Consider the following 23,949-nt stretch of genomic DNA (forward strand, 5'->3'; position numbering starts at 1 on the left):
TATTGTAACACACATACAGTGTAATAGCAGCTCTGTGTCCATTAAACACAAACAAATTGAACTCCACAAAACTCTACAGTCTGTCTTTACTAGATCTGTACAGTTTAAACACGGATTTCTATATTACCTGTGGTGGGTTAAGTTACTGCAGAGAGCTGCTGAGTTGAGTTTAAACAGGCTTCACTCCTTCATTAACATTATTAACATTAGCTGGCTAATGTTAGAAAAATACTGTACTCTGTCTGCTCTATTTAAATTAAGTTATATGTTATAGTCACTAATAAAGTGAAATCAATAAAGTTTAATAAAGTGAAAGCACTCCAGTTTTAGGGAGGTATCTCCTTGGGAAAAAAAAAAAAAAAGTAGAAAAAGTTATCATAGAATCTCCTGAAAATATCCTCCAGCCTGTGTGAATGTTTCCTATAATATACTGTGTAATTTTTCAAAGTTGAATATAGATATGTCACACTATCCACATGTACTGCAAAATCGGTCTTGTGTCCTAAATGTTTAGCTGACAGGACAAAAAATAATTGCTAATCGACCAATCAAACAAATATTCGGAAGATAAGGCGACAACTAAAATGCTCATTAGTTACAGCCCTATTTCATATTGTCCACTCGTGTAAATGAAATGAAAAAGTGGTCAGCATCACTTTCCCCGCTTGGCTTCCCTTAACTACCTCTTTACTAATCTCGTACAAATGCAGAAGTGAAAGTTTCTCTGCTGCAGAAAACATTTCTGCATTTTGCAACATTTTTTGCAGTCTTATTAATATTTCTGTATTCTGAGTGTATGGTTTACTATCCAAAAAATGTTTAAATTTGCTTCATTAGTTTCTTCATGTTAGTAAACCTCAATGCCTGGAAGGAGTAATTGGCAGGTAAAGCTCAGATTTTGCTTTCTTGGAGCTCAGCACGTGAGAAATTAAGCTTAGCACATAAAATAAAGAACCAAATAAAATAGATTTCAATTAATGGTGTTTTTTTTTTTTTTTTTAAATGATCAGTAACATTTACATCCATTCTGATGCCAAATCTTATTTTGCAAAATGACCACAATGCACAGTTTAGCCCTGTTTTATATACAGTGAGCATTTTGCATTTGAACTGATGTATAACTAAGTTAATACTTTACATTTACTTGTGATAAATAATTGCCTATAAACCTGTTTTGCTAATAGAACCATATATCACACAGTCAGAAAAAAAGTCTTTTCTCTTTGGTTTCTCCTTTTTAATGAGTTGAAATAAATAATGGGTAATAGTTTAGGTCACACTGAAAGGTCATTACCATTGTGTCAAAGTATTCAGATTTACTACATTTTAAATGTTATTTTGTCATAATCTTTTAGCCATAACTGTTATCTGATGTCAATTTTCCAGAGTTTTTACAGCCTGTAGATTTAAACTGTCAACAGTAGCATTAGCTCATCTCGCCCTCACTAATCTTGACTGGCTCTCTGTTTTTACCCTCCGGCAGCTGAATGTTTGCTGTGAATGCCAGAGCTTTCTGTGAGCATCCCACTATTATTTGATATCTCATTAAATCAATATATATATATATATATATATATATATATATATATATATATATATATATATATATATATATATATATATATATATATATATATATATATTTGCAGCTCTTAGCGTGGAGTTATGCTTTTTTTTTGACTGTGATAAAAGCTCGGTGTTGTAAATAACTATTATAATAATGATAATATAAAACTATACCTGCAGGGATGGAATAGGTCTAGATTAAACAACATAATGCACACTATTGATATTGAAGGCTAATGTATACAAAGACTGTGCATATTTTTGCATTTTAAGTTTAAATGATGCTCACACTTAAGATGATACTGATGTGGCTGATGTTTAGGCCTAACACTGGCAGAGAAGAGCACACACTCCAATTAGATGTAGAAAACACACCTGGCTGGTTCAGTATTTTGTTATATTAGCAAATTAATTTAACTAATTAATTTAACTTAAATTAAACTTAATTATCCAAATTTTAACAAAAAAAAGTAGATGACTGAATGTTGAACATACACTGTCACACAATGTGTTATGAAAGAGAGAGTTTTTGCTAGATTTCTGCACATTGCTGAGAGGATGTTATGGCATTTAGTGATGAGTTTTAGAAAGATCAGGATGTTGGATGATCATCCCACCTCATCCCCATCTCATCCCAGAAGTGTTAAATAAGGCTCCACTGCTCTACGGCTCAGTGCTGGGAGATCAGGGGGTTTGTACCCTCTCTGAAGCCCATGCCTGGCATTTACATATTGTACTAAAGGGGATAATGTTAATATGATCCAGAAAGTTTTTTTCTATGAAAGAGAGATTTAGTCTAGGACTGGGACACTGACCTATTGTGTGTTGGATTAGATCATACTGTTTACTACATTGCTTGCTGTGTTTGTGGTCTAACCTGCTGGTGTTTGTGTTGCAGATGAAGAAGCGAGTGTGTTTAAGTGTTCTGTGTCGCGGGAGACGGAGTGCAGCCGTGTGGGAAAACAGTCCTTCATCATCACACTCGGCTGTAACAGCGTGCTCCTGCAGTTCTCCTCCCCCACAGGTAACACTCAACCTCCTGGCCCACACACACACACACACTCATACACTTTGCAATTCTGTTTTAGCAGCTAAAAATATTTTGGAGGGTAAAGCATCCAGCAATATCTAACAATACGATTGGATGCTCTCTGCACCAACAGTCAGCGGTGTATTGACACAAACCTGGTGATATGATTCGTGTCACTATACAGGGTTCACAGTTCAAGCAGGGTGCTATAATGTTATTTCTAATTATTTATTTTAAAACATGAGTTTATTTGCAAAAACGGATAAGGTTACATTTAAAGAATAAGCACTTGAAAAATAAATAATGTTAAAACACTTATTTTATGATTTTTAATGTCACATTCCATACAAGATGAATTTCTCTAAAGTGCACAGTTTAGTTATTTAAAAGTCACCAGCAGAGTAGAAAACATTTTGTAATGTTTTTTTTTTTGGATGCCATTATATTTATAATGCATTATATTATTTAAAGAAAATTAACCACACAGAAATCCAAGCAGTTCAGTTTTGTTTGATGGCTTGTGACTATCCATCTTCCTCTTGATTACATCCAGAGGTTTTCAATAGGGTTGAATTTTTGTGCACCAAGAATGGCATAAGTTAATCCAAAAGCAGTGTGAAAGACTGGTGGAGAACATGCCAAGATGCATGAAAGCAGTGATTAAAAATCACGGTTATTCTACCAAACATTGATTTCTGAATTCTGCACATTAGTATTGTTGTTTCTAAATGAATATGACTCAATCTGATATTGTTTTCTTTGCATTATTTGGGGACTGAAAGCACTATGTTGTTTTCTTTATTTTAAAGAGATCTAAATGACAATTATTTTAGAATTTGAAAAGGATTTGGTGACAGTAGTTTATAGAATAAAACAACGATGTTCATTTTACTCAAAAAAATACCTGTCAATAGTAAAATCAGAAAAAATGTTTTTTTTTTTTTTAAATTGTCTCCTAATTGAAAGATGCCCTTAAGAAAATCTAGATTTTAATGTCCTAACTTACTTCTGTTTTCTGCTGCTTTTGACTGCAGATTTCTCCTCCTTCTACAACCTCCTGAAGAACTGCCGCGGGCACGTCAACGAAAACTCAGTCTTCAGCGATAGAACAGAGGAGTCATCAGCTGTTCAGTATTTTCAGGTGAGGATCCACAAATGCTCTTGCAAGTACAGACACACACACGCGCGCACACACACACACACAGAGTCTAGTACCCCTTACATTACATTTATATCAGAATTGTATTCCACTACAGTATTTGAGTAATAAATATCACAGTATTGTTGGGAATATTGTCTCTGCTGTGTTGCTGGTTTGGGCATTCAGGTTAACTGTTGAACATGTGGGAGGTGGGCTGGGTCTGCTAGCAAATAATTATAAGGGAGAATGCCCTTTTTCCCACACAAAACATGACAAAACTCACTTCATTATTAAGGTCCAAGCACCGTGTGCCGTAATGCCCAAATGGTGTGTTCTGCTTGTTTTTTACTACTTTCTTTTTTTTTAATGATTTTTAAAGAATTCCTGTTATCGTTTCCTCTAAATATTCCGCAAGTATTGGAAATATTTCATTCACTGATTCACTAATTTTTATTTTAATTGTATGATAGTATTACTTGCTCACTTGATAAGCTGATAAGATTTTATATATATATATGTATATATATATATATATATATATATATATATATATATATATGTATATATATATGTATATATATATACATATATATATATAAAATAATTTTTTCCTCTCTCTTCCCTACGACAGTTTTATGGCTACCTCTCTCAGCAGCAGAACATGATGCAGGATTACGTTCGAACTGGAACTTATCAACGGGCCATCCTACAGAACCACACTGACTTCAAGGACAAGGTACTAACCCAACTGCTACTTACATTGCAGGTATAAAGAGAGGAAGTACAATGAACGATATGTTCATGACCCCAGAGCAGAGGGTTTATTATTGTGAGTGGTGTCAGTGAGTGAAACAACTTCAGAGATTTATTGCAGCTCTGATCAGTCCGACCTGTTTCCCTTCAGACGCTCTTAAAAGATTCCTCAGCTCGGTCAGGTGTGCTACATCAGAGGTGTGGAAAGAATAAGTGTGAAGTGACACAATGTTTAAAAAAAAAAAAAAAAAATGTTGCCAGCAAAGTGTGACGGGGTAATCTAAAAGTGGAGATCAGTGGAATATTCTGCATTAGTTAATCTAGATGGGTTTAGAGTTGTTTTATGAATCTGGTACCATTTCCAGCTAAAAATACTTAAAAAATCTACAAAATGAAATGTTTATCCTTTAAAAGATATCACCCTCCCCCTCAGAAAGAAAATGATCATGTTAATTAAGACATTGGGGTCCATTCTCACAGTAACGTGTGACAGGGTGGTGTGTGAATGGCCTTCTCCATGTCAAGTTCCTGATCCAACACATGTTTCAATCCATGGAAGTATCAGTTACTTTCCATTTAATAGTGTAGTAGCATCTGTCTGCTTAGTGTGACTGGGTGGTTGGGCTGCATCTGTGCGTGTCTGTCTCTGTCTGTGTGTAAAAATTATTAATAATATGGGCATGTGATAATTAACATGCATTTATAAAACTGATATAAATACTTTTCTAGATTTTTTTTCTCTGTTGTCATGTTGAGAACATTTTAAATAATAGCTTTAAGTGTTGGTGTAAATTTGCATAATTACATTTCATCAAACATTCTGCAGTCAGGTGTCTCCAGTTTCATTGAATGAGCGTTTTGCGCTGTGTTTGGTGAATTTAATGTAATCCTTAAATTAAATTAAATATTTTTAGAAAAATAAACAGTTTGGCTTGCTGTGTGTGTTATGCTATCACAGCTTGTGTTATTTGCCTTGCTGAGTCAAAAGCTGCGCTCTGCTGAGCATACTCTCTTATGATAATTTAGTTTGATGATGAGGCGTGGTAGAATTTTTCCCTTTCAGCATTTTGTGTTTGAAAAGCTCCAGGTAACTGTGATGCTGAACCTGTAAATCTGGTATGAGGACAGTCTTGAACTTTTTAATAGTCTGACTACTCAGAGCTCTAATTATGAAACAGATCGGTTTGATCCAGAAAGATAAAGGTTTTATGTAGAACATTTAGTGCCTACAATACAGCTCCCTAACAAATCCAATACACTACTACATCTTTAATTAATAATCACCTTTGGAAAAATGGCAAGTCTTGGCATAATCAAAACCCTTTTCCTTGCACACTTTACTCTGACTGCATGCACCCAGATGTCTAGTTCTGTGTCCACAAAAATGCTAATACCTAAACTAAGAGTGTAAATCGTTATTTCTATTGATTTTGTTTTAACTGTGTCTTTTCTATAAAATATTCTCTGTGTTTTTTATAGGTGGTGCTGGATGTGGGCTGTGGCTCAGGCATTCTCTCATTTTTTGCAGCTCAGGCTGGTGCACGTAAAGTTTATGCTGTGGAGGCCAGCACCATGGCTCAACATGCAGAGGTACATCCTATCACCTACTTTTTTTTTTATTAGAGGAAATTACATTTATTATGCAGTTTCCAAATGTAGCCAAATTAAGTTTATAAATCTGACAATAACATTTAGCCATCAAGTAATGTAATATTTAAGTGTCTTAGAGAGTTACATCAGTCTGGGCTAAATTATACAAGACCTACATCCAGGTTACATCCAGACTGGTCTCTTCTTTTCATCTGTCACCAGAAGAAGGAAATGCAGCAGTTAGCACACCACCAGTTAGCATTGAACAAGCTGCTTAACTGAGTGTTCATAGCATGTAGAGTGAAGTAATCTCAAATAGATAGTTATTATGTAAAAATAAAGACACTCCATGAAAGTTTTTAAACGATATCAAGCGAGGGAGGTAATATAATTAAGGATAATTATGGACTGAAGAGATGTCTTTTAATCGGGTGTTGAGTCGAATTAATAGAAATGCATACAATTTGGATGTGCGCACATTTATTACTACTTTAACTATGTAAAATTAGATTCTGGTGCAGCACATCAGCTGCAGAAGATTAGACCTTGGTTAGACGAGTGGGAGGATTCTGACTTATTTAGACCTCAGCTATTAGTTTGGTTTAATCTGTTGAAGTCCAGATCCAAAAAGCTCACAGATAGAAGGTTGTAGATGTATGTGCATAATAATTTACAGTTCAAATTAGGTATGCAAATTATCGATTAATTCATTAATCGTTAGTTGATTGATCTTATCTATTGACTTTCGATTAATTGATAAGCAGCGTTTTTCACCTGAATTTCAGTGTTTCAAATAGGGCCTTTAAAAATACCAGCTAAATAGTTAAAACACTGAGTTCAAAAAGTTTATATTATATTATGATAATTATTTTGTACTATATTATATTATATATTCCTCAAGTAATTATGCATTCAACACCAACCTTCCCGCTGCCACTATTGCTCTGCTTACCCCAGCAGCAGCAAAGCAATCATTGACTGAGATTTAGCATGTGTGCAAAACATGCAACTGATTCCCAGCTGACTCCTGTGGGGTTGTTTGCTTGGACAATGTTTCCAGCATTGTCATGAACACACGTTGTAATGGGGAGAGTCCCCAAGTCTCCACAACATCATTGAGGTTGTGAGCTAAAATGTCAGCGGTGTGTCTCCGACATGTTCCTCGTAATCAGGACTGCAGATTTTGGCTGCCAGTTCTCGTCAGTGTAGTGACACGTCACGGTAATATAACTTTCTGTTGTTAGAGCCGTCCAACAATCTGTTGTAAGGCAACAGCAGTAGCTAGCATTGTTTTTAGCTCACTCTACTTTTTTTGGTAGTGAGCTTCGAGGCGGGAGGTTATTGATGGCCTCGTAGGGATATTGTAGCCTGGCTCTAGGAACGCAATGAGATCCTGAAGTCCTGTACCGTGAACTGTGTTGAGTGGCATCAAATCTCTCTTGATCATGCTGCATACCCTCTCTGTAATGCCCTCCGCCCTTCTCTCATCACACGCTCGCCTTCCCAGTGTAGCTGTGATTTTAGGTTGACCAGGTACACTGGTGCCATGCAGGACAGCTGCATGCACGGTGTTCAAATGATAACTGAGTGAGCTAGTGGAACTGTTGTATTTCAATACCGCGTTACACAGAGAACACTTCTTTGCCTAAATTAGCAATGTTGAAATGGCCCCACACCGCTTCATTTAGTTTTCAACCCTGGTTTCTCGCGAGACGTGTTCACCTCTTGTTCTCACGCTCTGTTCAAGTTACTACAGTAGCGCCCTCTAGCGATTAATTGCGAGTAATACATTTTGTTCGTGCAACCTCTTGATCGACAATTAATCTAAAGTCGATTAATCATTTGCATCTCTAGTTCAATTAAGTGCCCGCATGGCCAGATCTTGCCAAACAAGAGCAAACCACATGACGAAAGTTTGCCAGAGAACACCTAGACATTGACAATAAATTCTGGAACAGTGTATTTTGCACACATTTTGACAATTACTATTTGACAGTTATCATTAGCATAAAACCTAATCAAAACCTGGAGATGCTGTGGAGTGATTTATTTACAATAAACTACAGAGCTAAAGAATTCTGGATGGAAGAGTAGGAGAAACTTTTTTCAGTCAGTGTTGGAGATTAAGATTATAAAATACCAGCTATTATATGGTATAAAGTGTTTTATTTATTTAATCCTGCAGCCTGGTTATTAAATATGACCGTGTTCTCCTTGCAGGTGCTGGTGAACAGTAACCGGCTGACGGACCGTGTTGTAGTAATCCCAGGGAAAGTGGAGGAGGTGACCTTGCCCGAGCAGGTGGACATCATCATCTCTGAGCCGATGGGCTACATGCTGTTTAATGAGAGGATGCTGGAGAGCTACCTGCACGCCAAGAAGTTCCTCAAACCTAATGGTGAGTGGTGGAGGTATATTTGTAAAGGTGTGAATGCGTGAGTGTGTGCGTGCACGGCCAAAGGCTTTGCGTTGCAGTGTAGATGTTAATTTGTTGTTGGTCTCTCTTCTTTGTCTTTGTAGGTAAAATGTTTCCCACCATTGGCGATGTCCATCTTGCACCCTTTACAGATGAGCAGCTCTATATGGAGCAGTTCACCAAGGCCAACTTCTGGTGAGTCTTCTGCCAGTAGAGAACAGCACTGTCAACATTACAGCAGTTCTTAGGAAACGGTATCATGCATAATCTCGAATTTCATTAGCATTATTTTTAGGGACGCATCTGTACATGTGAGAGTTCTGTGCTGGTAGTTAATATTACACATGTATTTGTCGGTCAATCCCGACAGGCACATTTCTAACTTGAGAATGTAGATCTCCATGTATAACTTTTACAAATTTAAAATAAAGAAATTTGTTTAAATCTATAAATTTAAAATGATCTTTTCTGCCAATTGTGTAGTAGTGTAGCCAGCCTCGCTTGGTCCTTTTGCAGCATGTAATAAACACATCAGCAAGTATTGGTTTGAAATATTGGCCATATTTGCAGAAAAAAAAACAATTATCGACCGATACGATATAATTCTGACCAATTATATTGCATCAAAAATTGTTTTTATTATTTAAGCACAATTCACAGTCCACAATAGCCCTGCGTAAATCTGAACATTTTTTTTTTCAATTATATACAAGGGCAGCTCAAAAAATGGACTAACCATTTATACAAAGTTACTTTATTATAGCAGTGATCTTTTTTAAGTGTTTTTTCTTTTATTATTGATTATGGCTTACAGCCAATGAAAACACAATCAGTGTCTCAGAACTTAAATATTATATAAAACCATTTGATCTTATATATATTTTTTCATTGGCTGTAAGCTTTAATGAATTATAAATAAATAAAGTGAATACCAATGTAAATATGATTTTTGTTTTTTTAATTTTAATACATTTTCAACACTCTCAAGAAAACTTTTTTCACATGGCCATAATGGGGTATTTTGTGTAGATTTATGAGGAAAGAGATTAATTTAATACAATTTGGATAAAGCTGTAACGTAACAAAATGTGGAAAAAGTGAAGCGCTGTAAATACTTTCCGGATGCACTGTAAGCCATTTTTTCACACACTTTTTGTTGCAGTGGCATAATTTAAGGAGAATTCTTTATTCTTTAATATTTTTTTGTATGAAAGAAAAAGAAAAATGTTTTAGAAAAAAATCACTTGGTTATTTAAGATGCTGAAGCCAAAATAGAGCTTTTTGTTTACAATATTAAACATTTATTCTTGGTAATTACCTTTAATTGCCAAGACCTTTTTTTTATGCGAATCATGAGCAGAGTGTATCCTTACACCCCCACTACATACTATAGAGTATTACTTATAATTGATGTTAATATTTTATATTTAATATGTTTAGGTTAATGTGGGAAGACTGGCTGTAACTGCGTTGGCTGAGATTTGAAAATTGTTTGTAAATAATTTCCTGTGTGTGTTTCAGGTATCAGCCATCTTTTCATGGGGTGGATTTGTCGGCGTTGAGGGGGGCTGCTGTAGATGAATATTTCAGGCAGCCTATTGTGGTACGTTAAGAAAGACAAACAGAAAATACAATACTGTAAATTATATTACATGCGTATGGGTTTCTGTTCACATATTAGCTATCCTGGAAATTTCCCACGGTTTGCCTTACTGTACCTGTAAAATGCTGAGTGAAGTGTGGAACTTTATTCCTTTTTACTTCCTAATTACTTCCCACATAAAATCCCAGGAGCAGTAATGCAGAGAGTAATGTAGGCAGTTGTGGAGGCAGAGTTTGGATAGCGAGTGTGTGTCTGTGAGAGAGTGTGGGCATAAGGCTTTTTCTGAGCAGAGCTGTAGGATGTGCAGTGGGGAGGAAACTGCAGGCAAGGTTGATGCTGATGTGAGAGAAATAAGGGGTGAGTGGGGAAATGTTGACAGCTACAGCTATTTGCAGTGCTTTGCCTAGTCAGATTGACAGTTTTATTCCTAATGCTAACAGCAATACATAAAATTGTAGTGGGAGAGTATTATTACTGACTGAGGCCCCATCCCCACGAATCCGCATATTTAAAAAAATGAGTTGTGACCTGCTTTTAACATGAAATGGGCGTTTTAGCTCAGTAAAATTTTCAGAAAATGCCTTCCACAGTGGAGTTTTGAAAACTGCAGCCAGCAGAGCTGTGTGGACAGGGTTAACACAGTTTAATGAAAATGCTAATGCTAATTTTGGCGTTTATGAGCAGTATTGCATTTCTGTATGGGCGAAGATATTTTTTAAATAATAAACTAAAACCTTTGCTTTCTAAAATATCCGGATTTGTGTGGAAGGGACCTCAATGACATGCAGCTGCTGCATTTAAATATGTAGAGTTAAACCATGTGTGTTAAAAGGTCATTCTTCAGTCAGTGGCTTAATTATCGGTATTTTGTTGTAATTTAAATAACTGTCTACATGCTACATGGTGGTAAAGACAAAATGCTTATTCACACTGAGTACCGTATTTTTCGAACTTCAAGGCACACCAGATTAAAAGGCGCATTAAGCGAAACTAGTAAGGATATCTACATCGAAGTGAGCAAGGGTGTTGCCATATTTCCCTTCTAATGGGGAAGTGCCTAATTAAACAACTGTTATTCTTAAACGACAACAACTTCTTATAAAGTCAAATGAGTGCCAGATGTTAATCTACGCAGATTTCTCTCCTGAAAACTGTTTACTTTGCAGTTAGCAGCGCTAGCCAGCCGCTGTTAGCAGCGCTAGCCAGCCACTGTTAGCAGCGCTAGCCGGCCCAGGTTAGAAGCGTTAGCCGCCCCTGGTTAACAATGTTAGCCAGCCCTTTTTAGCAGCGTTAGCCAGCCCTGGTTAGCAGCGTTAGCCAGCTCTGGTTAACAGCATTAGCCAGCCCCGGTTAGCAGCGCCAGCCAGCCTTGGTTAAGTGTTAACTTCCTTATACTCTGTAATTCATCGGAGTAGCTTTACTGCTCTTTACAACCTGACCGGTAGAATTCATACATGTGTGTGTGTTTGTGTGTGTGTGTTTTTTTTTTTTAATCATAAGCTCTATAGTTTGCAGTTCTTTGTAGACATGAACAGTGTAGGACTTCCAAATTTGATGTAAAACGTAATTATTTTCCTAATTTAACCTCTGCAGTTTTATAATCTGTGTTGCTTGCTACATCACTTCTTTGACCTGCTCTGAACAAAATGACATCACTTTTTTGTGTAGAACTGAGCATCATTTTTGGGGGCCATGTTTTATGCAATTTATAATAATCTATAGATTTTCTTTTAATCACTTTGTATAATGGGCACACAACTTGACCCTGAAATCTTATATGTTGTCTAAGTGTCTGTGGGCTTGGTCCAGCAGCTGTCAGCTGTGCAGGCGTGTGTGTGCCTGAGGCAGTAAAATTCTGCTGAAACATTGAGATGCAATGTGCCGACCTGCCATTAGAGGGCGCTATTCTAATGACACCCTCACAGTTCATGGTCAGGCAGTGCGGAGTCCCTCTGAGCGAGAGCTGAGCTTTATCAGTGGCTCAGCGCTTGACATGAGGCCTTACACTCATTTGCCTTTTCCTGCCTGGTGTTTCTTAAGTTAAGATTAGAGTCTCTTCATTTGCACACTCGTTTTTTTTTTCAGGACACGTTTGATATCCGAATTTTGATGGCCAAATCTGTGAAATACACCGTCAACTTTTTAGAAGCTAAAGAGGAAGACCTTTATAAGTAAGTGGTTCATAATCTTTGCTCAGGCTAAAGTGGTTTGTATGTAACGGTAGAGTCAAAAGTTGCAGGATATACTTTTATTTTAGAAAATCCTCACCCATTATATTGCTGATGTTATTTTTCATTTTGTTTCATTTTCCTTTAATTAAAAAAAAAAATAGGGAGTCCTGCTACTTTTGAATTACCCTGTAGAAAAAGAAAGTTACAGTTCAGATAACTTCCAATGGTTACAATTATGAAATTATTATATATACTGATATACTCTGAAATATACTCTACTGTTACAGTTCTACACTATATTATCAAATATTATCTGCTGTAATATATCTTCTGCATGTTGTATTAAGCTTATCCCTCTATTTTACACACTCAGCTGATCTTGATTTTTTTTTTCCTTCTGTTTCTCAGGATAGAGATTCCATTCAAGTTTCACATGATGCACTCTGGGCTGGTGCATGGCCTGGCCTTCTGGTTTGATGTGGCGTTTATGGGATCTGTGTAAGTGCATTGCTTGAACTCATATTTCTGTATTCTGATCTGCTTCAGAGCATTTTTTTCATCATTCTTGAGTCATCTGAGGCTTATTCGATCACACTGAGTGTGTTGTGGTTATAGAGTGGAAATGTTCATCCTGACTCTTGCTGACCTTGAGAGAGCCTTCTGAATTTGATACCCTGTGACCACAGACACTACAGATTAGTTTTTGTTCAGCAGTTGTGTTAAAGGGAGATGACCAATAATCTGTGTAACATTTATTCAAATTTAAATTGCTCTGAAGAAGAATGTCAGCTATATGCTGTTTTACAGTAGAACTTCACCTGCCTATTGTATTGTAAACATGCATTGCTGTGGTTTAATAAAGTATACTGAGAAAGTAATCAGTTAAATACTGTAGATTATTCAGGGTTAATTTAAGCCTAGATTTGAACTACACATCATTTTAAATGGAGAGTTTCCGTTGAATTGAAAATAATCGCCGACAAGACTTAATCTATACAGGAATAAATGTAGAATTACTCTGAAAACAAAAAGTGTTTAAAAAAACAGAATATATTTTATACTTTAGATTCTTCTACGTAGCACGTTTATGTTTAAGGACAGGTCTGCACACTCTTGGTATTTTAATCTAAGTATCTTCATGAGGGAGAGTCACCTGGAATAGTTTTCTCAGCATCTTGAAGGAAGGAGTTCCTTTAGGTGCTGAACAATAGTTGCTGCTCCAGCTCATTTTAAATCATCTCAAATCACCATCTCAGTTCATCAGGTTTTGATCAGGGGACAAACACTTTTTGACTGTTTACTACATAAATATAATAAATATGTGTCCCTTAATTGTTTTCATATATTTAATAACCTACAATATGGAAAACAAATGAAATAAAGAAAACATTTAAAGAAGTTATGTCCAAACTTGACTGGTACTATATATTTATTTGTATTTATTTTTGAATCTCAATGTTTTTTTTCCCTATTTCACTCTCTTCCTCTCCAGGATGACGGTGTGGCTTTCCACAGCCCCTACGGAGCCCCTCACTCATTGGTATCAGGTTCGCTGCCTACTACAGTCGCCGCTGTTCGCTAAAGCTGGAGACACGATGTCGGGCACAGCTATCCTCATTGCTAATAAGAGGTACCTTATTATCATGCTCTTCTAGGCTGTCATGCTAGTCCTACCACCCACCATGTGGAAGGAGAGGTTTTCAAATACTATAAGGGGGGAGTTTGGGGAGTAGAAGAACTTTCTATGAAGTATTCTAATGTTGGTAATTACACTGGATGTATCAGATTTATAGGTTACAAGCTATGCTTGTTGCTCCAGTACTAAACTAAACATGTCTTGAAGGATTAACTATGTTTTTCTGACATGCCATCTCTAACAGTTTTGCATTTTCCCTCGTCTCTTTTAGGCAAAGCTACGACATTAGCATTGTTGCTCAAGTGGATCAGACGGGCTCAAAGTCCAGCAACCTTCTGGACCTGAAGAACCCATTTTTCAGGTGAGTTGGTGCTAATGATTCCTTCGTACAGCAAGGTTGCTCTGGTCCTGGACAGCCAGTGTCCAACATGGTTTGGCATTTTGGTATTCAGTATTCAAACACCTACTTAAGTGTTTCTATTTTGAGTTCAGAATCAAGTTTTTTAAGTCTGCTAAACGCCCAACTGTGCTTGACATTGCTTCTCCCGAACCAGAGCCAAAACTGAAAGTCCAAGACATAGTGACTGCTGATACATAAAGAAATAAGTGCTACTATACACACCACAGGCCAAAAGTTTGGAAAAACCTTCACTTTTTCAATGCGTTTTCTTTTCCATGACTATTTACATTGTAGATTCTCACTGAAGGCATCAAAACTATGAATAAACACATATGGAGTTATGTGCATAACAAAAAAAGGTGAAAATAAAAAAAAAAATGATATTCTAGTTTCTTCAAAATAGCCACCCTTTGCTCTGATTATTGCCTTGCACCCTCTTGGCATCATTCTCTCAATGAGCTTCAAGAGGTGGTCACCTGAAATGGTTTTCCAACAGTCTTAAAGGAGTTCCCAGAGGTGTCTCGCACTTGTTGGCCCCTTTGCCTTCACTCTAGGTGCTTTTCCACCGTTGCTGGTGCCAGGTTCTCGAATGGTTCTTTGCATTTTCACCGCAAAATCGCAGGTTCTCTAATGAATGAATGAAAATGAATCAACAGTGGTTCACTGAGGATAGCAGCAAAAGTTTCAAAAGGACCATGGGTTCCGCCATGTTTTTTTTTAAATTGTCCCCCGACTTCTGTTTACGCCCACATTCACATACTTAGTGAGTGACTCCTTGAAGCAGTGGAAACACGGGCTGGTTCTTAAAAGGCTTGCAGGAACCGGCTCAGTCCAGGTCATTTTTTATTAAGTACAAAACTCAAGTACTCAACAAAAGTACAATGCCTTCAGTAAGAATCTACAATGTAAAAAAAACGCATTGAATGAGAAGAAGAAGACCAAACTTTTGGCCTGTACTATATATAATATATAACTTCTAGTTAAAATTCTTTGACACTGGACCTGTGGACAGTGGGTTTCTGAAGTTAAAACCATTCCCCTCATCATTTTGTGTATTGTTTCTATAGGTACACAGGCACGACCCCTAACCCCCCACCAGGCTCGCACTACACCTCCCCCTCTGAGAATATGTGGAACTCTGGGGGGGCCTATAGCATGAGCCAAGGCATGGCTGTGTCAGGTACACGCACACACTGCTTTACCACCCAACACTGGAACAATACTACAGTGGATTCTAAAATTGGTCCTGGAGTACCAGTGGTTCTGCACATTGTATTCTTTCTATGATGCACACTGTTTAGCTTAGGGAGGACATGCTAATTAGCTGTTTTGTTTTAATTATTTGGTTTAGAGCAGAGAAAACAAAAAGAGACAGGGGAAGAAAGGGAAAACACAGCAACCTTAGTGAAGCTTGAAGAGCTTTTCTCTACCATATGTGTTGCAATATTTCTGTGAAGATTAACTTGCTGTCTAAAAGGCAGTATCTTATTTAAAGAAAGGTACGAAAAAACTTTTTCGTGGACACCATTTATCACTTAAACCATTTCAGGAGGTGATCTGAGATGCATTTGAGGAACGTTATAGCCACAACTGACTTGCCTTCCCATGCAGTACCTCATTGCAGAGTTATTTTCTCATTGTTGCCTTGCACTAAATTTGAAGAAAAGCACTACATGCTTGTGAAATTCAAGGCAGCATTCATCCGTAGAGAAACACAGGAAGAGAATGAACATATGAACAACTGTTTGCTTTGAATGAGCAGATTTGCATGTGTTAGAGTTGCAGCTGACTGGCTCTAACCCTGCTGAGACTGGCTGTTAGCATCACAACTAACCTGCTCCATTCCTTTTGATTCTGGTTGCTGTCTTTGGTAGCCTTGTGGCTTCAACCCTGCTGAGCCCAGCGGTTAAAATTGCTCCTAACCTGGTCCAGCCATGCAGTAGCTGCCTGTTAGCTTTGTGGCTATCCTGCTGTAAACTGAAAACTTGAACAGTGTGTTCAATTTAAGTATTGAGTGTTTTTTTTTTTTTTGTGAAGGAGTGTTTTATTAGTTCCCTTTACCTGAATGTTTCGTCCTGCACTCTGCTGTCTTGCATGCACAGTGCCACGTGGGTGGTCACTGTCTTGTCTTTTGCGCAGAGCCGAAGTTTCTGAATGGTGAGACGTCCATGCTGAGCCAGGTCGGCTATGAACTTGCTCTCTCCTTAGGATGTCTTTACTACTCTACATGTCCTCAACAAAGAAATTAGTGGGTTGCTTCTGTATCAATGTTATAAATGTTGGATTTTCAAGGATTCAAGTAGACCTTTTCATTCACTTCACATGTGGTCCATGAGGTGGAACAAAATTGGAACCTCACCGATCAGTTCCAACCAGAACAGCAATTATGTAACATAAAATAAAATAAGGATAATATAATACTAATAAATAAGATTGAAATAGATAAAATAAATCTGCATGATCCTCCATACATTTGTAGAAGGAGGTGAGGACTGAGCTCCTGAGTTTAGCTCGTCTCAGCCTCCTGAGGAAGTAGAGCGGCTGATGTGCCTTCCTGACCAGAGTGGAAGTGTTGTTGCTCCACCTGAGGTTGCTGCTCAGGTGCACACCCAAGTACCTGTAGCTATTGATCACTTCCACCACAGATCCTCCAATTGTGAAGGGAGGGGAGAGGGCATACTGGCCCCTTCTGAAGTCCAAAATCATGTCCTTTGTCTTCTTTACATTGATTCAGAGGTTGGTGTTCCACCTCCTGCCTGTAGCTGGAATCATCTCTGTTCGTGATGCATCCAACCACTGCCGTGTCATCCGCAAACTTCACAAAATGACAGCCTGGAGGGAGAGGTGAGCAGTCATATGTGAGCAGTGTGAACAGGAGGGGGCTCAGCACACAGCCCTGAGGGGAGCCAGTGCTGAGGATAATGGTGGGGGAGGAGATGTTGTGAATCCTCACAGACTGTGGCCTGTTGGTCAGGAAGTCTAGGACCCAGTTGCATCAGTCTTTCAAAGCATTTTTACTGGCCGGTAGACATTCAGACCAGTCACTGCAAAACTCTTGGGGACCGGGATGATGGTGGCGGTCTTCAGGCAGAAGGGACAGCTGCCTGGGTGAGGGAGGTGTTGAAAATGTCAGCCAGAACATTCAAGAGCTGATTTGCGCCAACACTGGTGGAAAAGTAGTTTACTGGTAGTGATGTAATGTTATCTGCTCTTGCTGATGTTTGACCAGGTGTTTTTTTTTTAAAGTGATGTTTCTTTGATCAGTAAGAGAGTAAGTCTTTACATTATCTCTTATGATGGACACTGAAACTGAGTGATTTAATGCAAGCTGTTTGCCTAAACTGCACTGATAAGGACTAGCTAGTGGCCAGAGAGTGTCAGTTTGGTCGATTAAGCTGAAATAATGCTGTGAGCTACAGTGTGCAAAATACTTCCAGAGACTCCAGGACCAGAGAACACAAACAACTATAGGGATTTATTTAGTATAGCTTTTCAGTTTCCATTATTTGACCCAGCGGACTGATAAATTTAATAGTAAAACATAGAGGCTGACTTCCCAGCATTCCATAGCGTCTCTGTGGGGAACTGTGTGTACTGTGCATGACTTTGTTTCTCATCTACTCTCTTTCTCTCTCTCTCTTTCTCTTTGTTTCTCAGGGATGCCAGCAGCTTATGACCTCAGCACTGTCATTGGTGGCAGTGGGGCGGCGGTGTCTCACAACAACCTCATCCCCCTTGGTACAGACACGCATGCACGTACGGATATGCACTCGCTCGCACACATGTCTATACACACAGATGAGCCAGCAGGACATGACCATTAAACATCGATTGACCCTTAGAAGTCATGTGTGCTGTAAGACAATGTTTGTGAGACCTACGTACATATGAATGTGCATCTGTATTGTCCAATTAATAAATAAATAAAATGACCAGAGATGATGCATTGCTAATGAGTATCACCAGATACTCTGCTCTGCGAGAGAAGTGGTATAATACCATTTTTAACAATTGAATCTACGTGAATTTACATTTTGTATCGAAAAAGTGTCTGCCTTGATGCCTAATGATGTGAAGATGTTTGTGTGTAAATCAATAAAAAATACCTGCTTTTCTTAAAAACATAACTGTGGTATGAACATTTTATAATCTGCACTTTCAATTTGTGTATTATTCATTGTTTCAATGAGTAATTAAATGTGACTAGCAATACCTGACTTCTAAGGGGCTTCATTCACACATCACTGTCATGCAAAACCTTGTATTTCAAAAATGGCAACTTTACAGAACCTGAAAATCTTCATTGGAGATCGACCGAATTTTTTAAATTTTTTATGGGTTTTATTATTATTTTTTGCATAAAACTGAACAGAATGAAACATTCTACCAAGGGCAGCTGTATACTTGATGTTTTTTCACGATTAAAATAAATAAGTAGCCTATATTTTTAAAAAAGCTAATTCAAAATATTTATTGAACACTTGAATGTTTTTTTTATACCCAGTTAATAGCAACCGACAAAAAACAAAAAGATTTACCTTAGCAGTGCTACCCTAATGCCATTAAAGTCATGAATTGCCACAAATAGTAACATACATTTTATGTTCTTCATTATTAATCATAAAATGTTAAATTAATGTAAAGAACATCTGCTAAATTTAAATAATGTGGAAAACATAGAGGTTCCCCCTCCCCCTCCGTAATTTTTTCTCTCTTAATTTTTCCCCCATTTTCCCCCCAATTCTGCCCAGCCAGTTACCCAACCCACTCATTGAGATACAAGGTTTTTTTTTTACTGCAACTACAATTTTACAGTTAGCGATGCATTAACTTAATGAGATTTTTAATCTTACATAATTCTTAAAAATTAGTCATGTCCTGGCTTGTTGTTCGTTTCTTTTAAAACTGAAATGGCATCATTTTGCATTTTTGTGTTTCCCCCCAGTGAACACGGGGATTGTGAACCATACTCACTCCAGAATGGGCTCGATCATGAGCACAGGAATTGTCCAGGGTAAGGGTCTGTCTCTCACCCTCTCACAGAATGTTCCCTAGGCTTGTCCACACTCATACCAGCATATTGTATACAAATAATACAGAAGTTCTCAGATTTAAGATAAAAAAAAGAAAGCGTGTAAGAAATTTCAGCCTGATGACAGTAGGTAATCTCAGGTACACCACCTTTAAAAAAAAATTGCTTTTTATGAAATTAAATGCTTCATGGAGGTTTAGATGGAAAATTATTATTTTTGCCAGTTCTACAAAATCGCAGATTTTTAAAAATATAATTTAATTTGTTTGTTAATTTTAGATCTCTCAGTATTGTTCAAATAAGGATTTCAACTAGACTTTCAATCCCTATGTGAAAAGTACTAAAGTACTAAAAGAACTAATAAATAAAGTAAATAAAAATGTCATTTTTTTCCTGCAAGTCTGTAGGGCAAATAGGTCTCTAATTTGTATTAATGTGGACAAAGCCTACTGGAAATATTTGTTGTCCCCTCTAGTGCATGTCTCCATCTATGCAAACTCTTAACTGTTAAGGTGTTCTGGGTGCTGATGTTATCTCTGCATCATTCACGTGAATGCAAAACGCCAGCAGTTGTAAATTACATAGCGACAGTAGATTAGCTTGGTGAAGGAAGCAGTTGTTAATTTCACTTGTTGACCTTACAGGTGCTTTAAACATATATATATATATATATATATATATATATATATATATATATATATATATATATATATATATATATATATATATATATATATATTATTATTTTTTTAACATTATTTGATCTTGTGAATAAATTATAAGTTTTGTACTTCTATCCACATGGCTTCATTTCTGTAGTCATTAACTTTTGTGTAAAGAATTTCATGATCATGGATACAGTTGTCTATAGCGATTTAACACCTACACAAATTGTGCAAATATTAAATGGTTATTTGCTAATAAATAATTAGCCTACAGAAGTGTAAAGCAATACATGTTAAAGCTTGGGGAAAAAACACTTGAAAGTTCAACAAAAGCCTCCTGTTAAACTTGGTGAAGGTAGCATTAATATTTTCTACAAATATATAGCCTATTTTTGTTCACTGTTTAAATAAGTGTCCCAGGTTTCACCTTTTTTTTTTTTTTTTTTTTTAATTGAGCTTTTCATGTTAGGGACCCTTAAAGACTGATCTATATATATATATATAATATATATATATATATATATATATATATATATATATATATATATATATTTCTTGTGGGTGGTTAAAGTAATAAGCTTGTCATCTCTAAAAATTCTCAGACTTGGCTTGTGATTCTCAAGCTTATCTGTATGGTAGAGCGTTATTAGTACATAGTCATATAGATGCATTAGTGTCGTACATGTTGAGCTTGAAATAATGTCTGAATAAAGTATGAATGTTTATAATGCCGTATGAACAATATGTATAATACAGTAGTCAGAGCCTGGATAGTTGATATATCACTTTCATTGACTTTCTTCCTCAGTCCTAACTTATCTTATCTCCTCTTGTCCACCTGCTAGGAGCTACAACTGGTCAGCAAGGTTCCAGCAGCAGCACTCACTACCCAGTCACCAACCAGTTCACCATGGGCGGCCCTGCCATCTCCATGGCCTCCCCCATGGCCATCCCCAGCAACACCATGCACTATGGGAGTTAAGCCCCTCCACTCTAGGGCCCCCTGCATGTCCAGCCTCCTAAACTAACCACAGCCAAAATCAGATAAAACCAAATCCAGTGCTGCAGTCTCTGGCCATCACCTCTCTCTCTCTCGTCTTGATATGTATAGTATATATTCGTATATATTCTCTCTCTCTTCCTCTCTCTTTTATTCTCACATATCCGTCCCCCACATCATGTGACGCCAGCATCCGTTCGTTCACTCTCTCACTCACTCAGAGGTGCACCGCTGTCAGCTGCCGAAACAGTTCCAGGACCAGCCACCAGGGGGCGGCACTTGGTTGTCGTTGGACTGAAAGAGCACAAACTGACACAAGCTTTCAAATCCGGTGGACAAAGACTTAAGTTGGACGGAATGCTGACCACAGGACAGTTTTAACAATGTTAATGATGACGATTGATTTGATGCTTTTCAGACATAAATTCACACTAGGTGTTTGCGTACATCAGCAGTGGACCGTTGATGCTGACCTGAGATTTGTGGCAGGAATGTCCACTGTCTCTCTTTCTCTCTCTCTCTATCTCTCTTTCTCTGTTCTCTCTCTCTCACTCTCTCGTCTTTTTCTGTTCTCTCGCGCTCTCTCTCTCTCTCTCTCTCTCTCTCGCTCTTTTTCTCTCTGTCTCTCATTTTACTCAATCATGTTGGACTGTGCACACGTTTTACCCACTTTCAGCATGAAATCTGCTCCCAGGCACCTTGACCTGTCCCTGCCCGGAGGGGATAAACTATGAAAACTTCTGGCCTCAAGTAACGTGGTCAGCCACACACATGTACAGCTCAACAGTTTCGTGCTGTAGACACCCAGCAAGGACATGGCACCTTTTTTGACCGTCGAGACCCTGCCTGTAGAGCAATCTTGTGTAGGTAGATCTGTCCATGTTTTGTAGTTCATTCCATTTGCAAGTGCGCTCGTCATCCAGTCCATTCTTAATGTAGTTCAGTCCCATACATGTGTGGCTTGGTGTATTCCCACCCCTCCCTCTTTTGGAGGTTTCGGCCGTTCCGGAGGACAGCGGATGGAGACGAAAGCTTCAGATGGCCGGCCCACGTCAGAGGGAAGGAAGAATTAGCATGTTAGTGCATTAGCATAGGTAGACGAATGGAAGAGCCAGATGGGATTCATTCAGTGGACACGGCAAGTCCATCGGCCTCTGCAGCAGGACACTTGTTTGTTTGTATTTGTATCCTAGTTTACAACCCTCTCATACCCTGCCCCTAAAAAAAAGAAACCTTGTCGACCTCTGTGTATTGTGAGACTTTTGTCTAGCTACCTGGAGGATTGAGTAACTAGCTTTGACCCCTTTCCGTTCCTGCCTCCCTGTGATGGGGGACTCGCTAGTCCAGACAAAGACTCTGAAAGTGTATGCATCGCTTTCATTCAAACATCTTCAGTTTTGAGTTTTTTGATTTAGAAATCTTCATTGAGGAAAAGAAAGCCTGCTAGTTTGTAGAATTATTTTTTTTGTTTTTGTTTTTTTTGTTGATTTTGTTTTTCCTTTCACAAAAAAGCAACAGACACAAAAAAGAAAAAAAAAAGAAAGTGCAAATTAAAAATGTTGGTGGAGACGTCCCTATAAAGTCTGGCTTCTTCTGACAGTAGTTGTGTATGGCACCTCCCAGTCCAGAGGTTCATACCAGACTGACTTACCAAGTAAGCCGAAAAACAATGCATTTGCTTATGTTTACATTTTGACTTTTTGTTTAACCAGTGGGCAGTTTCACACATATGGATTAAAGTGTAACTGCACCCTTACGCTTCAGTCGTTACCCTTTTTCTTACTTGACCAGTGTTTTCAGGGGTGGAAGTTTGGGTTTTGAGTAAAATACATTTGAAGGTGTGTCTTTATTCTGTGATCAGTATCATGTGCTGTTTGATAAGTCTAGGGATAGAACTGCTGTTTGTACTTTTATATCTGTGCTACACATGTTACTGGAGGCTCTGCTAGAGGCTTCCACTTGCTACAGTGAGAAGGACACATACAGATGCTGAAGATGATTTTATGCCATTTTGATGCAGCTGAGTTCCAGCACTGTCCCCGACTGTTTGCTACGTGTGAACAAGGTGAAATACACACATTCACATTCATAGGCGGGTGCTTTTCCACTGTATGATACTTGAACTACTACTCTTTGGTTTTTGGTACCCGTTTTGTTTCCAACAAACAGTAGAGCATCCTGCATCATTCATTAGCATCTTGTGACCACACAGTAACAGTAGAGACTGCTGAGCAGATATATTTTAGATGTTGTAGCTTTTCACATGATGGGTTGGTTTCTACTTGGCTTACTTGGAACCATGAGTGAGAAAAAAAAAATTTCTGGCCCCAGATATCAAATTTGGCTAATAGAACAGCAAAAATTGAGTAGAAGATGATGGATACAGTGGTAAAGAGTCATTTGGCTTTGTTTACATTACTAGACTTATTAGTAAATTCAGGTTTTGGCATGTATACAGCCAAAAAGTTGAATAAAGTATGACCATCCTTATTCTCTTCCTAGAAATAAGCAGTGCAGAGGTAAGCAATCAGTAAAGTGTGAAACTAAAACGCTTGACCAGTTTGCATGTTCGAAAGGAATTTCTTCAGGTACAGTGGTGTAAAAGTGTTTGCTGCCTTCATGATTTTTATTTTTTTTGCACGTTCGACTCAGATCATCAAACTAATTTAAATATTAGTAAAAGACTTAAAGATTCTTATTATAATGGGAGAAAAAAAATCCAAACCTAAATGGTCCTGTGTGTCTGTGCAAAACAAGAAAGTCTTGTCTCAATTTTGCCATAAAACATCTTCATGACGCCCAAGACTTCTGGGAAAATACTCTGTAGGCTGACAAGACAAAAGTTGAACATTTTGGAAGGTATGTGTCCCATTGCATCTGGTGTAAAAGTAACACTGCATTTCAGAACATTATACCTACAGTAAAACATGGTGGTGGTAGTTTGAT

At 37.8% G+C, this 23,949-nt stretch overlaps 1 protein-coding gene across 2 annotated transcripts in view; it reads left to right on the forward strand.

The window, feature by feature from the left end:
• Positions 1 to 22,759, forward strand: part of carm1 (coactivator-associated arginine methyltransferase 1) — a 28,614-nt gene extending 5,855 nt beyond the window's left edge. The window contains exons 2-16 of one of the 2 annotated variants that reach the window (XM_049467710.1): positions 2,465 to 2,590; positions 3,631 to 3,737; positions 4,369 to 4,473; positions 5,970 to 6,080; positions 8,301 to 8,478; positions 8,601 to 8,691; positions 10,018 to 10,099; positions 12,185 to 12,270; positions 12,679 to 12,768; positions 13,763 to 13,900; positions 14,178 to 14,267; positions 15,374 to 15,486; positions 17,964 to 18,062; positions 19,252 to 19,320; positions 20,849 to 22,759. In XM_049467710.1, coding sequence (XP_049323667.1) covers positions 2,465 to 2,590; positions 3,631 to 3,737; positions 4,369 to 4,473; positions 5,970 to 6,080; positions 8,301 to 8,478; positions 8,601 to 8,691; positions 10,018 to 10,099; positions 12,185 to 12,270; positions 12,679 to 12,768; positions 13,763 to 13,900; positions 14,178 to 14,267; positions 15,374 to 15,486; positions 17,964 to 18,062; positions 19,252 to 19,320; positions 20,849 to 20,985 — 1,622 coding nt within the window. In that variant the 3' untranslated portion in view covers positions 20,986 to 22,759. The remainder of the gene's footprint in view (positions 1 to 2,464; positions 2,591 to 3,630; positions 3,738 to 4,368; positions 4,474 to 5,969; positions 6,081 to 8,300; positions 8,479 to 8,600; positions 8,692 to 10,017; positions 10,100 to 12,184; positions 12,271 to 12,678; positions 12,769 to 13,762; positions 13,901 to 14,177; positions 14,268 to 15,373; positions 15,487 to 17,963; positions 18,063 to 19,251; positions 19,321 to 20,848) is intronic. The other variant, XM_049467711.1, reaches the window with a different exon arrangement.
• The last annotated feature ends 1,190 nt before the right edge of the window (positions 22,760 to 23,949 follow it).

Source organism: Astyanax mexicanus, chromosome 19 (genome assembly GCF_023375975.1).
Source record: "Astyanax mexicanus isolate ESR-SI-001 chromosome 19, AstMex3_surface, whole genome shotgun sequence".
Lineage (NCBI taxonomy): Eukaryota > Metazoa > Chordata > Actinopteri > Characiformes > Acestrorhamphidae > Astyanax > Astyanax mexicanus.